At 41.6% G+C, this 12,971-nt stretch overlaps 2 protein-coding genes across 7 annotated transcripts; both read left to right on the top strand.

Moving 5' to 3' along the window:
• On the top strand, positions 1–5,098 carry tspan37 (tetraspanin 37). 2 transcript variants are annotated; one of them, XM_010869141.2, is made up of 8 exons: positions 1–73; positions 204–364; positions 1,038–1,229; positions 1,350–1,424; positions 1,515–1,613; positions 1,683–1,835; positions 4,409–4,492; positions 4,718–5,098. In XM_010869141.2, exons 2-8 carry the CDS (start codon positions 302–304, stop codon positions 4,829–4,831), a joined length of 780 nt encoding a protein of 259 aa, XP_010867443.1. In that variant the 5' UTR covers positions 1–73; positions 204–301; the 3' UTR covers positions 4,832–5,098. The 2 variants fall into 2 exon arrangements, 1 of the variants encoding a protein (XP_010867443.1); XR_002195907.1 differs by having other exon boundaries at positions 41–364; positions 4,409–4,588; positions 4,718–4,807.
• A 103-nt stretch (positions 5,099–5,201) lies between these two features.
• Positions 5,202–12,946, top strand: LOC105009716 (ELAV-like protein 1). Of its 5 annotated transcripts, none has more exons than XM_029116780.2 (7): positions 5,202–5,332; positions 6,599–6,658; positions 7,466–7,682; positions 8,302–8,405; positions 9,298–9,451; positions 9,533–9,758; positions 9,890–12,946. In XM_029116780.2, the coding sequence occupies exons 2-7, from the start codon at positions 6,623–6,625 to the stop codon at positions 10,212–10,214; spliced, it is 1,062 nt and encodes a 353-aa protein (XP_028972613.1). In that variant the 5' UTR covers positions 5,202–5,332; positions 6,599–6,622; the 3' UTR covers positions 10,215–12,946. The 5 variants fall into 5 exon arrangements, with proteins under 5 accessions (XP_028972613.1, XP_010867446.1, XP_010867448.1 ...); XM_010869144.5 differs by having other exon boundaries at positions 5,203–5,332; positions 6,461–6,658; XM_010869146.5 differs by having other exon boundaries at positions 5,204–5,332; positions 6,461–6,658; positions 7,466–7,649.
• Positions 12,947–12,971: the final 25 nt, after the last annotated feature.

The raw sequence follows: 12,971 nt of genomic DNA, 5'->3' as shown, positions 1-12,971 counted from the left end.
CTTTCTATCATGCTGTTGGGTCTCTTTGCCTGCTGTGTCACTACTCTGGTTGACTGAGTGAAGGATATAGCCAGTGAGTTTGAGAAATACATTATTAGACTGAAGTATTGGAGAAGAACATTGCATCATGCGCACACACAATTTTTATTAGCATTTTTTGCTTTAATTTATCTTTCCAATTTGTACTGCTTGTTCATGTTAAGACTTATTCTGAGACGGAATTCCTGTGCTGAGTGGAGTGAAGACTGACTAAAACAATCTAACTTCCTCAAATACACGGAACACTGCTAAATTGGCTGAAATGAGTGAAACAAGACGACATTTTCTAAACATAGTTCTTCAGATAACATGCCAACTTCTATGGGTAAGATTTTAGAGCACTAATATAGCTGACCACAAGGTGCTTTGGCTTTTTACATCCAGTAACACTAACATGAGGTTGTTTGCATTATACAATCAACATCTTAGAAAGTTACATACATTCTTTGCACCTCTCCTTCATTCTCTTCTATTCATTCTTGCCACATGTCAGATGAATTGCCTACATGATGTTGAGTCCACATGATTCATTGAAAAACGGCATCTCGTGTGTATGTTTGTAATTAGATTCAATGAGAACTAGGGGCGTCACATCTCTAGAGAGGTATTTCATTCATTTTCAAATGCACCATGTACAAACAAACAGAAACCTGTTTTATAATGGATGTATACAGTAATATTTATTTTATCATTGTTTTTTTTACATAGTGTTTCCGCACAGCACCCTCACAAGTATTAGCTACTGAAGTATAGGATAATCACACACTGTCTTTCTCTTTCATTCTCTCTCCATGTCTCACTCTTCATTTATTTTTGTCTCTCTGTATTTGTCTCTCCCCCACTGTCTCTGTTTTTTCCCTATTTCTTCCCTCTTTTCTCTCCCTCCCTCACTCCTTCACTCCTCTCTCCCTTCTTCTCTTCCCCTTCTTCTCTGTTCATCTTTCATTCTCCCTCCCACCCACCCTCTCTCACCCACCCTCCCCTCATTCCCTTTGTAGTTGGTGGGTTTGGTCGTGGGTCTGAGTGGGATGTTCCTGTTGTTGAACTTCAGACAAAGCAGCCTGTTCTTCTCCCACACTTACATTACCCTTCCAGCATACCTAGCTCTGGCTAGTGCAGCCTTCCTATTGGCCAGCGGAGGACTGGGAATCTGGGTGTCCCTCAGAGACTCAGCCTGGCTACAGGCTGTGGTGAGTCAAAGAATTTCTGTGTACATAGGTCCGGTTGTGTCTACTTATGTCATAGGCAAGTTTGTCTGGGACAGAGCTTATCACCTGATGTTTTTTTATGGTGTTGATTGGCCGTTTCAGTTTGTCTATCTGCTGGTCATAGTTCTCTGCCTGGAGGCATCAGCTGCTGCTCTGGCCTATGTCAACACCACGAAGGTGACTAGAAATGACTTAACAAAACACGTCAGTATTTGGCAATATAAGTTGTGGTTACGACGCATACTGATGTGACTGACTTGTGTTCAGGTGCACTCAGAGCTGGCACCCTTCAGGAGAGTCCTTGAGAGGTACACAGGAAGCAGACAGGACCCAGAATCCAATGCTGTGGACGCCACACAAGAAGAGGTGTGTCTGTGTGTAAACTGATCTGAAAAGTTGTATTCATTACTGTTGTGTGATGTGAATCCTCTTCAGTTGCAGTGCTGCGGTATCTATGACTACCGTGACTGGCTGGCCACACCCTGGTTCAACAGCAGTGGGCGTAGCAGAGTACCTCACAGCTGCTGTTACTCCAGCTACCCCACATGTAATGGTACCCTGGGCCAGCCCGACCTACTATATCCAGAGGTAAAAACACACATGTACACATGGTGTTATCAACAATACCCACACTCTATTTGTCGTGGTCGACAAGCTTACAAACCCAATAAAGCAGATAGTGTCAGAACTCATGTCCACTGTGAAATGCAATGAATTTGTGTGTTTCTTTAATGAAACATAAAGTATTAGACAGACCATCAGAACTACACAGTCTAACAAGGATTCTGTACAGTCACTATGACCACCAAGACATAATTTGGTTATTATGTCGCAATTTAATACAATTGATCAAAAATCCCTAGAAGAAATAGTTCGACATCTTAAAGCTTCCACGTGTTGTCTCGATACACTACCATCAGTCTTTTTTATAACAATTTTTAACTCTATAACAATGGACCTAAAGCAAATAGTTAATAGCTCTCTGCAATCAAGCATTTTCCCAACGTCTCTAAAAACAGCTGCCATTAAGCCCCAATTAAAAAAGAGAACACTGGATGCATCTATAATAAACAACTATAGACCTGTATCCAATCTCTCTTAGCCAAGATCATTGAGAAGGTTGTCTTCAATTAACTCAGCAATTTTGTGACCTCAAGCGGTCTCTTAGACAAATTTCAGTCAGGCTTCCGACCTCACCACAGTACTGAAACGTCCCTGATTAAAGTTTCAAATGATATACGGCTGAATACTGATTCAGATAAAATAACAGTTCTAGTTCTTTTAGATCTCAGTCCAGCATTTGACACTGTAGATCACAGAACACTTATAGACAGGCTGGAAAATTGGGTAGGACTCTCCGGGACAGTCCTTGATTGGTTCAGATCTTATCTAGATGGCCGGAGTTACTTTGTCACCATTGGTAATCATGAATCTGATAGGGTGGCTATGACATGCGGAGTTCCACAGGGATCTGATCTTGGACCGCTTCTGTTCAATCTTTATATGCTACCTCTGGGCCAAATTCTACAGAACAACAACATTACCTACCACAGCTATGCCGATGATACTCAAATATATACTGTGTGGCTCTCGAACCGTTTGACAACGGTTCAATAGACTCTCTGTGTCACTGTATAGAGCACATAAATACCTGGATGAACCAGAATTGTCTACAATTAAACCAAGATAAAACTGAGATTATTTTGTTTGGCAACAAAAATAAAAGAACAAGTATTAGTAAAGAGCTGGATTCTCTGGCCCTTAAAACCAGGGATCAAGTGCGTAATCTTGGTGTTCTGATAGACTCAGACCTCACATTTAACAGTCATATCAAAGCGGTCACCAAAACAGCATTCTATCATCTAAGAAATATAGCCAGAATCAAAGGTGTGGTGTCCCAAAAACACCAAGAGAAGCTCATCCATGCTTTCATCTCTAGTAGGGTTGATTACTGTAATGGCTTCTTAACTGGACTCCCCAAAAAGACTGTAAAACAACTAAAGCTCATTCAGAATTCTGCTGCTAGAATATTAACCAGTTCCAAAATCTTTGCATTGGCTTTTAGTCAGTTACAGAATAGGTTTTAAAGTGGTGCTTTTGGTTTATAACTCTCTGAATGGTTTACGACCTGAATACATTTCTGATATGTTTGAAGAATATAAACCATGCAGGGCTCTTAGATCCAAGAACACAGGTCAGCTAGTAGATCCCAGAGTCCAAACTAAAATGGAGAAGCTGCGATTAGCACTTACGCTGTACACAACTGGAGTAAACTACCAGGTCTTAGACGTGCCCCAAACGTATACATTTTTATATCCAGGTTAAAAACACTTCTCTTTTCATGTGCCTATGACTGAGCACATCAACTTAACCACACTGTTAAGCCTTACAGCTTCCTATGTTTCTATCGTTTAAACATAACTGCGTTGTTTAGTCTTACAGCTTTTATAGCATCCTATGTTTTTCTATTTCCATTTTCTTATTCTGTGTTTTATTACTGTGCTGTTATTTTATGTATTTTATATTTCTCTTTTTGATTTATTTTGTTATTACATAATCTTCTATCTTTTACCAATCATAATGCAAGTTCTGGTGCTATCAGAGGAATATCATCTGTTTAAATGTAACAATCTGCCGATGACGGATAATGCAAGTTCTTGTGCTGCTGTTTAGACATCGATGTAGGGTATTTTCTCACAAAAGGACTGACGAGTTTATCTCAGCACTGGAGCGCGAGGATTGAGATACCGGGGTGGTACAGTAAACAGTTATGGTAACTGTAATTCATTGATAATTAATATAAAATGCATGTACAGACATGGCATAAATGTCCCCCTGGAGAGAGCCAAGTAAGACATTGATGCAATGATTATCTCACATAGGGACTGACGGGTTCATCCTAGCATTGGAATGCGAGGATTGAGATACCGGGTGTTGATGTTCATGCAGTCCCCCTGGAGACAGCTGAGCTAGAGAATGTTAACAATCTGACTGTTTTAATTTAAAAAAACATTTTTACATTTATTTTCCCTGTAAAGCACATTGAATTGCTTCTATGTATGAAGTGTGCTGTATAAATAAACTTGCTTGCTATACACACACACACACACACACACAGACCAGCCCTGATTCCTTTGTGTCTGTGTGTTTCTCTCTGTCAGGGGTGCCAGTTGAAGCTTGAGGAGGCATTGCGATTTGTTCTGCGTATCATCATCTGGTCATCTCTGGCTGTGGCACTAGTGGAGGTTGGGACCACTTGAGGGCATTTTGGGGTATTGCTGAACAACATGGTAGAGGTGTAGCATCATATTTTGAGCAAGCTGGATATTGGACAAGATCAGGTAGTATGTTCTCTTGCTTTGCCAGACCGTTGCCATACTGTTGCCAGACCTTGACCTGCAGACATTACTGTGGGCAGGAGTCAAGGTCATACCTGATGTAACCATTCTTCTTCTCTCTCTCTTTCTCAGACTATGGGGTTTGTGAGTGTGGCTCAGTTGATGAGGGCTCAGAATCTGTCAGAGTATCAATTACTGGACAGGGAAGGGGACAGAACCAGAATGGCAGAAAGTATCCTGGACTGATAGTCTACTTTAGAAATTAATCATCAATTATTTTGTGTAAGTAAACTTGATTAAAACGTGATCCAGTTGCTTTCACTAACCCAATGACGAACTGTAAAGAGAGGACGGGAGGCGCACTCAAATTATATTGAATATTGTTAGACATGAACTTTACATCTCTCACACGTTTCTCTGTTTCATAAGAAAATAAATGCAACGTTTTATTCATTTATGATCTCACATGGTTGTTAATAATACATTGTTTTACATGTATGACATTAAAGTGACTTTTACACTACCATACATGGCTTTTGAGTTTATTGATACCCCGATAACACACCACGTCCGTATTATGCAGAGGTGGGCGGGTAACTGTTGTCGTCAGTGCTCTTTCTTTGGGTTTGGATACTAGGAGGTGGAGCTGTCCGCTTGGTAGCGTCGTAGTTTAAAAAAAAAAAAAAAAAAAACGAACGAAAAGGCTTTATTCAAGAACTGCGTAAGAACCGACATAACATAAAACTGGTAGGTTTTACGTATATCAATCTTAAGTATATTAGTAGTTGTTGAGTTTGTTTACCTTTTCCCTTTGATACTTACTGTATAACAAAGCAGAAAGGCAGCCATGCGGTGTTGGAGGCCTACCTACGCTTAACGTTAGCCAAGTTGGCTAATCTAGCTAGCAAGGCCTTGAACAGGGTGCCCGGGGTTTAATGTGCGAGAGAGGGGCCGCATTTAACAGAAGCTCCCGAAAATAAGGGAACGGTGGGCATAATGGCCTACTGTGACATTAGTTACCTACAGTTAAACACGCTAGCTAGCTTAGCAATCATCTGCAACAAAATTCAGTACAGTAGCAGCTAATTAACGTTGCACTCAGTGAGCTATATTAGACATTTTGTTTGTCCAATCCATGGACATATACATTTGAATTAAAGCTAGCAAGTTCACGATTTACTTATTTACGTACATTAACATGCGTCAGCAATTTAAATTTTTTTATTTTACAGATAAGCTGCTGCCACCTAGCTACAACGTTAACTACTACATGACAAATATTTAGACAAACTGCAGTACAGCAAGTAATTAGCTCGCAAAACATTGTTTTGTTAGCTAGCTCGGTTAGCACTAGTTGTTTAGAGCACGTCGTAAATACAGTAGCTGCATGATAGTAGGCAGAAACCTGGCGCAGTAGATGTTAAAGAAACAGCTAGCTAGTTTGCTAACATTAGGTTAGTAAACTAAATAGGATAATGACATCACGTGTTTACACCCCCGTAACTCGCGTATATATAACCGTGCTGAACTGGCGTTAACTTGTAGCTAGTAGTTCGCTAACCCTATTTTCACGTTTTCTAGCCTACTAATACTGAGCTTGGATGTGTCGAACTTATCCATACCGAACAGGCAAATGTAACTATCCAACGACGCACTGTGGCTATAGTTTTATGATGCTTTTACCAGAAATCCTAATGTAACTCCCTAATCTTTATTTGCAATGGTTACATTCAGTAACGATTAAAGGTTAGAAACAATTCAAACTGCCTGCTAGCTAGTTGCTTTATGTAAACATTACGCAAACCCCCAAGATTCGTCGTAAGCGTTGAGGCGTAGTTATTAACCGCCTAACAAATGCTCTGCTCTTCTTCACAGGTGCTTCAGCAGGGGGGACGCTGAATTTACTGTTTCGTTTTTATTTATCTCATTTTATTTTTATTTTAATAAAAATCCTGTCCCCCTCACCCCTATCCTTTTTGTTTGTCCCATATATTTCGTTTGTGACATCTCCAGTTTTGGGAGCAGTGAGGGGTCTTCATGGCTGTTCGAAGAGGCCACATCAGGTACTTGAAAGTGAGTGACTTTAAAAATTCCACTTTAAGAATCTAGATCAGTTTTTGTATGCTTTGCTTTGTTCTATGTTTTGCAGTTTAATGAACAACACATTTGATGTAGTTATGTGTACATTTGTCGAGTTTCTGACAAACTCTGCCTGCTAACATACCACTGGTATAAACATTTGTTGTTGCTCTGAAGCAGAGAAGGCATATCACTATCATCATGTTGGTCAACGTGTTTACTAGTTTGAAACACAGGGGCTTCATTCATTCAATGTGGTTGATGGGTGGCCGACTGCCTTTCTCCACTGGAATACCCAATCAGATAGCTCGTCTGAATGAATGGAGCTCTGTCACAACACATCAGAGGGCTGGTTCAGCAGATCCTCCTCCCACAGGTGTCGCAGGCTTTTGCTCAAGCCCTGTTCTAGCATCACCGTTGGCGGATTCTGCTGATCAGCGTCTTAGCGCAGGGCATACCCAGTAGCTCTCAAGAACAAATGTTTTAGAGCTGTCAGACCACATCAACACAGCTTGGTCGGTGAAATGTTGTGTTTAGAACACTGCAGATCTAATGTAGAGGGGCCATAGTTTCTGTGTATGGGGACGAGGCCCGTGTCATCTCCAGATCTCAACCACAGAGTACCACACTTGGATTTTGTCGATATAGGCGTGATCAGGCAGGTATGCAGAGAATAGCTGAGAGTTGAATCTGTGTGTGAAAGTGCAGCAGATCATCAACTGGGGTGGGGGCATACTCAGGCTTTAGCTCGGGGATGCTTCCCCGGATCTTCTACCTGAACCCCCTCCTCCTTTCTCCCAGGAGGTGTATGACATGTCTAACGGCTACGAGGAGCACATGGGAGGAGGAGACGAGGCAAAAGATGCCAAGACCAACCTCATAGTCAACTACCTTCCCCAGAGCATGAGTCAGGACGAGCTGCGAAATCTCTTCAGCAGCATCGGGGAGGTGGAGTCTGCCAAGCTCATACGGGACAAAGTGGCAGGTACGGAACACCATGTCCCAGAGTCCTCTACAGGTGTGTGACCTTTGACCTTGAAGTATAGATAGAGGAGTTAGTCTGGTGTGTGTGAGTCTGTGCGTGGGGGGGGGGGGGGGGGGTTCAGATTATTGGGGTGTGTGTGTGGGGTGAACATTTTGCTGTGTTGCGTCCTACAACCCTATGGCCCCCCCGGGTTCTAGACCGTCATAACAGTCAGCAGGTATCCTGTCGGCGTCTTGTTGACGTCTAAGAATACCTGAGACGGACAACTCTGGCATTCTCACTATTTTTTTGGGGGATGAGATGTTAGTATCAATGCTGCTACTATATTTTCTGTTTCGGCCTGTCTCTCTATCATTGTAATGTCTGTCCTCTCACGCGGGACATTCAAGTTATTCCAGAGTTTTATTTTGTACAGTGCTGTTGGTGTCTGGGCATTTTGCTCAATGCTCTTGATCTCTCTCTGCGCCTGTGAGGGGCTCGACTTCCTTTATCCCAGGAAAATTCCTATTTCTTTGTTACTTGTTTTACGACTAGCATGCATTGTGTAGATTTGTTTTGTTTAATCATTTATTTGTCCAGTATGCAGATTTTTTTGAAAGTATACAACGTTTTTTTATTTTATTTTATTGTTTTCCTTTTTTTTTTTCTCTAGGCCACAGTTTAGGGTACGGATTTGTTAACTATCTTACCCCTAGTGATGCAGAAAGAGCTATCAATACTCTGAATGGACTAAGGCTACAGTCTAAAACTATCAAGGTAACGTGCAATAAGGTGTTCCTACAGTACTGTGTCAACCCAACCATATCATGTTATTGAACTAGGTCCCCATTACTGAGGCTGAATACCAAATTTACCTGTAGACCCTTCCCCCAGGTCCTCCTGTGGACCCGAAAGGATTGAGTTGCTGTAAGCAAAATTGTCTTATGTCAGTATTTCCTTGTTCTTTTGGTAGGCTGGGTCTCATTTTTGTCAGTGCTTCAACCAGTCCAAAAGTTTCAGGCGGCCATGACGCGCTGAGTGATTTGGTTTGGATTTGGGATTCAGCGTTAGTATGGTTTGACATTAGACAGGACACGATGACGTCTGATAGCTCACTGGTCTTGCTTCTGATGGATGGAGTACAGGAGTGCAACAGTATATTGCAGACTAGAGTTTATTCATATTTTCTTTATTTAGCACCACTACTTCAGTTTTAAATTTGTATTTAATTTTTTATATTATGTTTTTCCACTGGGAATGTTTTTCCCTATGTTGATCTTTCCTTATTATGATTTTCTTTACTTTTCAACAATCGCAAAGCCCAACTTCTGTCTTGCCCGGTCACCACAGCTAAGGGAATGGTTTTTCCAAAATTATAGCCCTTTCAATTTCAAAGTAAAAGCCGCAGTGCTCAGTCAAGACACCTTACTGTTGTACTATGCTTTTTGTTTTTGAGACCTTATTTATGAATGTTCTATCAAAAGTAGTCACATTTTGTAAACTAAAATATAGAACATCTGTGTAAGTTTATTCAAGTATTTGCTAAGATTGTATGCAAATGTACACAATTGAACCAATTAAAAGCACTTTTCCAGTAAGCACTTATTCTGAAAGGATTTTCTGCTAGATCTATTTCAGTGATGTGTGATGTGCTGCCCTCTGGTGTTAGGTGTCATATGCGCGGCCGAGTTCTGACACCATTAAAGATGCCAACCTGTACATCAGTGGCCTGCCCAAGAACATGACCCAGAAAGATGTGGAGGACATGTTTGCTCGCTACGGACGCATCATCAACTCCCGCGTCCTGGTTGACCAAGCCTCTGGTAGGAACACACACATACGGCCTTGTGCATTATGATGCAAACTGTGGAAAACATATCATTTTGTGATTTTTCTCCTCCCAGGCCTGTCTCGGGGGGTGGCGTTCATCCGCTTTGACAAGCGAGCTGAGGCAGAGGACGCGATCAAGGACCTGAACGGACAAAAGCCCCCTGGGGCCTCTGAGCCAATCACAGTCAAGTTTGCTGCCAGCCCCAACCAGGCCAAGAACACACAGCTCATATCTCAACTCTACCACAACCAGGGACGGCGTTTCGGAGGGCCTGTTCACCACCAGGCTCAGAGATTTAGGTACACACACACACACACACACACACACACACACACTGTTGCTCTATCCCCTCCTCACATTGCTTAAAATATGCAACTTAACTGACAACCATGATAAGCTCTCGCCCCCCCCCCCCCCCCCCCCCCACCAGGTTTTCTCCCATGTCTGTGGACCACATGAGTGGCATGTCTGGGGTGAGCGTGCCTGGGAACTCCACCTCGGGCTGGTGCATCTTCATCTACAACCTGGGCCAGGACGCCGACGAGGGCATCCTCTGGCAGATGTTTGGCCCTTTCGGAGCAGTCACCAACGTCAAGGTCATCCGAGACTTCAACACCAACAAGTGCAAGGGCTTTGGGTTTGTTACCATGACTAACTACGAGGAAGCCGCCATGGCGATCGCCAGCCTTAACGGTTATCGCCTTGGAGACAAGATCCTGCAGGTGTCATTCAAGACCAGCAAAGGCCACAAGTAGAGCTAGGTGAATTGAGCGAGGAGAGGACCCCTTGGCTTGTTGTTCAGAGGGTAGAGGAGTAAATCTGCGCAGTTGGTCAAAAATAAACTAGTTTTAGGGTTATCTTGCTCTCCGAGCCCATTCTCACCTTATCTTCCCGCTAGTCTGAGTTGATCTATCTCTTTTTTTTATTTTTTATTCATGCTTTGGGATGCTCCAACATAGTTAAATGCTTTTTTGGGGGCCTGTATCCCCGTATATGTTGACCAACTTCACATTTTAAGAGCTGCTCCCCCCCCCCCCCCCCCTAAATTCTTCTGTGAGACTAGAGTATTGTCACTATGTGCCATATGAATGGTAGAACCATGGAGAAGGATGCACTACATTCACACATCTAGTCTGCACCGTAAGAGAAAGCATGCTGTCTTAGACTCTGGTTCCCGTGTAGAAATAGATGCCTTAAGTTACCCATTCACTGTCTCTCCAGCCATTCTAAAAGAACAAGCACTTTTTTTTTTAAATCCTTATTTTATATCTTGTCAGAGCGAAAGTCAGACGCTTTGATGTAAACTGTGGATTGGTCTTCTCTCACCTTGCAGAATCAGAGTTTCATACGCAGCGAGTTGTTAGGTACGGGACAGTAACTTTACATTGCAGTGTGTGTTGTGAGTGTGTTTACTTTTAGGGAATGTCTTTTAAAAGTTGTCTCTCAGAGGCTGTGTAGAACGGTCTTGAGATTATGAGTAGGTTTAAGAAGGACCAAAGAAATGAAATGATATTATCTAACTCCCCTGGGGCTTGTATTCATGTCCTGATCTGGGATTAGTTGGGCCTACTATATCATAAGTGTTATATGGACATGGATGTGCTGATCCTAGATCAGGATTCTGCTCTCTGAGAAGCTTTTGGTATAAATATGGGCATAGACTTACCGTTATGAGATATTGTCCCCCCGCCAGTAAATGTTTGGACGTCTGAACAGCTGCTATTGAGGCTGTTCAGGAGCAATGCTTTTCTCTCATCCAACTTTACTTTTGCAACTTTGTTTTCTTAAATTTTTCACTTTTCTCAAAAATTATGGTTTTCTTGATTTTTCTTTCTAGAGAAACTATTTTACATTGAAGTTTAGATTACCGATATTCAGTCAAAAGCGTTTTTATTGCTTCTCCTGAGATAAAGGAGACTGCATATAAAGGAGACTGCGTGGTCTTTGTGGTAACTTCTTGTTGGTTTTGAGTTTTGTTGCTTTAAATTTTCTTCCTTTGTTTTGATTGTTTTACTTTGAATATGCAATCATTAAATTTTATTTCGTTTTGACTCAAAGTTTTGTTTTTGGTTTTTTTTCCTTTTATTTCTTCACATTTGATTTGGGCCTTGGTTTGTGGATTTGACTGAAAGCTGAGAAAAGCCCCACACACCAGACAGTAAATGGGATAGTACCAGCTACCACAGTATGACCACGCACCCCACTCTGACTTTTAAATGCTATAGCGGGACATTGAGATGGTCTGAGTGGCTCGTGGTTGTCATGTCCAGTATAAAACACCTCAGAGGTGAACATTGTTTTAATTCTGTTACGTGTGGAACACGGCATTTAGTTTCTAAATCATATTCCTACATTTGCAAGCTAAGGAGTAATGCTAGCAATCTGTGTGTTATAGTAACATACTGAAATTAGTTACTGTTGATAACATACAAAATAGTCCTGATACTGCATCCTGGTCAGACACCTTCAGATAGCTCTGTCATTTAGTGATGCATGCTAACTCAAAGGTTTGTTTAAAAACCATCAAATCTAAATGCATACTGAAGTGAAGAGTTTTTAGACTTAACGGAGCGGTAACAGCATCTTTAACCAGGATGTGACCGGTTTTAATATGAAGACCATAAACCTACAACCGTTTTGTGAATGGTTTGCACTTTTATCAAGCTTGTTGGCCTTCTGTCTGTAGGCTTTACAGTGGGATACTGTAGTCTGTGGTCAAAGAATAGCTGACAAAATCGTAACGCATGGTATCATCGGGTCCTAGACCTGACTCGATAGTTTCCTTATGATTCAGACCTCAGGTCAGTTTTTACCCACGTACATACACACACACACACACTCCTAAACAGAACTCGGCCTTGATTAGACTTAATATTGTTTTCAACTCTGTCCTCCCCAAACTCTGTGAAGCCTTACTATTTCCTGCGTGTGGATGTTTATGTCCCACAAATACCAATAGGCCTCGCTATTGGGGGTGGGGGGGTAACGAAATATCTCAATGCTTCTCAAAGCACGTTCTTAACCAGTGCAATTTGTGTGTTTAAAATGTTGAACAAGAAGCGGTACAAGAGGAATTGGTTTGCTTGCTTCACCTTCACCCCCCCATCCTTTTGATATGATTTGTTTTCTATTGAGTTCTACTAATTTGCCTTTGCTTTGTTATATTCTCCTTTCAGAGTACTAGTGCATTGAAGATGCTAGCAGGCTTACTGGAATAACTGTAGATTATGATTAACCTCTGTTTTTAGCCTTAATTTATGTGGGGGGAGATGGGAGAACGTGGCAACAGCAGAGGTGGCACAAAACCAATTTATTTCACTTGTTGTAAGTGGTTTTACATGTTTGTAAATTATTCGTGTTGGAGTGTGTTCCGTTTTTTTATTGACTTAATTTAGATTTCCTCTGTTTTTAAGGCTGTGCAGAACCTGTCTAACAATTAATTTGAATAAAATATCTGAAAGCTTTATAAAGCTGGAAAGGATTGTGATTTTGGCTTATTGTGCGTGTACCAT

The sequence above is a fragment of the Esox lucius genome, chromosome 22 (assembly GCF_011004845.1).
Source record: "Esox lucius isolate fEsoLuc1 chromosome 22, fEsoLuc1.pri, whole genome shotgun sequence".
In the NCBI taxonomy this organism is placed as follows: Eukaryota; Metazoa; Chordata; class Actinopteri; order Esociformes; family Esocidae; genus Esox; species Esox lucius.
The sequence above is the reverse complement of the archived record's forward strand: the minus strand, read 5'-3'. Positions and strand labels throughout refer to the sequence as shown.

Excerpts from the sequence above, each read along its gene's own strand:
- tspan37 (XM_010869141.2), top strand. The coding sequence starts at position 302 with ATGAGTGAAACAAGACGACATTTTCTAAACATAGTTCTTCAGATAACA. Across the intron at positions 1,614-1,682 it reads TGGACGCCACACAAGAAGAG|TTGCAGTGCTGCGGTATCTA; the intron begins GTGTGTCTGTGT and ends AATCCTCTTCAG. Across the intron at positions 1,836-4,408 it reads CCGACCTACTATATCCAGAG|GGGTGCCAGTTGAAGCTTGA; the intron begins GTAAAAACACAC and ends TCTCTCTGTCAG.
- LOC105009716 (XM_029116780.2), top strand. The coding sequence starts at position 6,623 with ATGGCTGTTCGAAGAGGCCACATCAGGTACTTGAAA. Across the intron at positions 8,406-9,297 it reads TACAGTCTAAAACTATCAAG|GTGTCATATGCGCGGCCGAG; the intron begins GTAACGTGCAAT and ends CTCTGGTGTTAG. Across the intron at positions 9,759-9,889 it reads CACCAGGCTCAGAGATTTAG|GTTTTCTCCCATGTCTGTGG; the intron begins GTACACACACAC and ends CCCCCCCACCAG.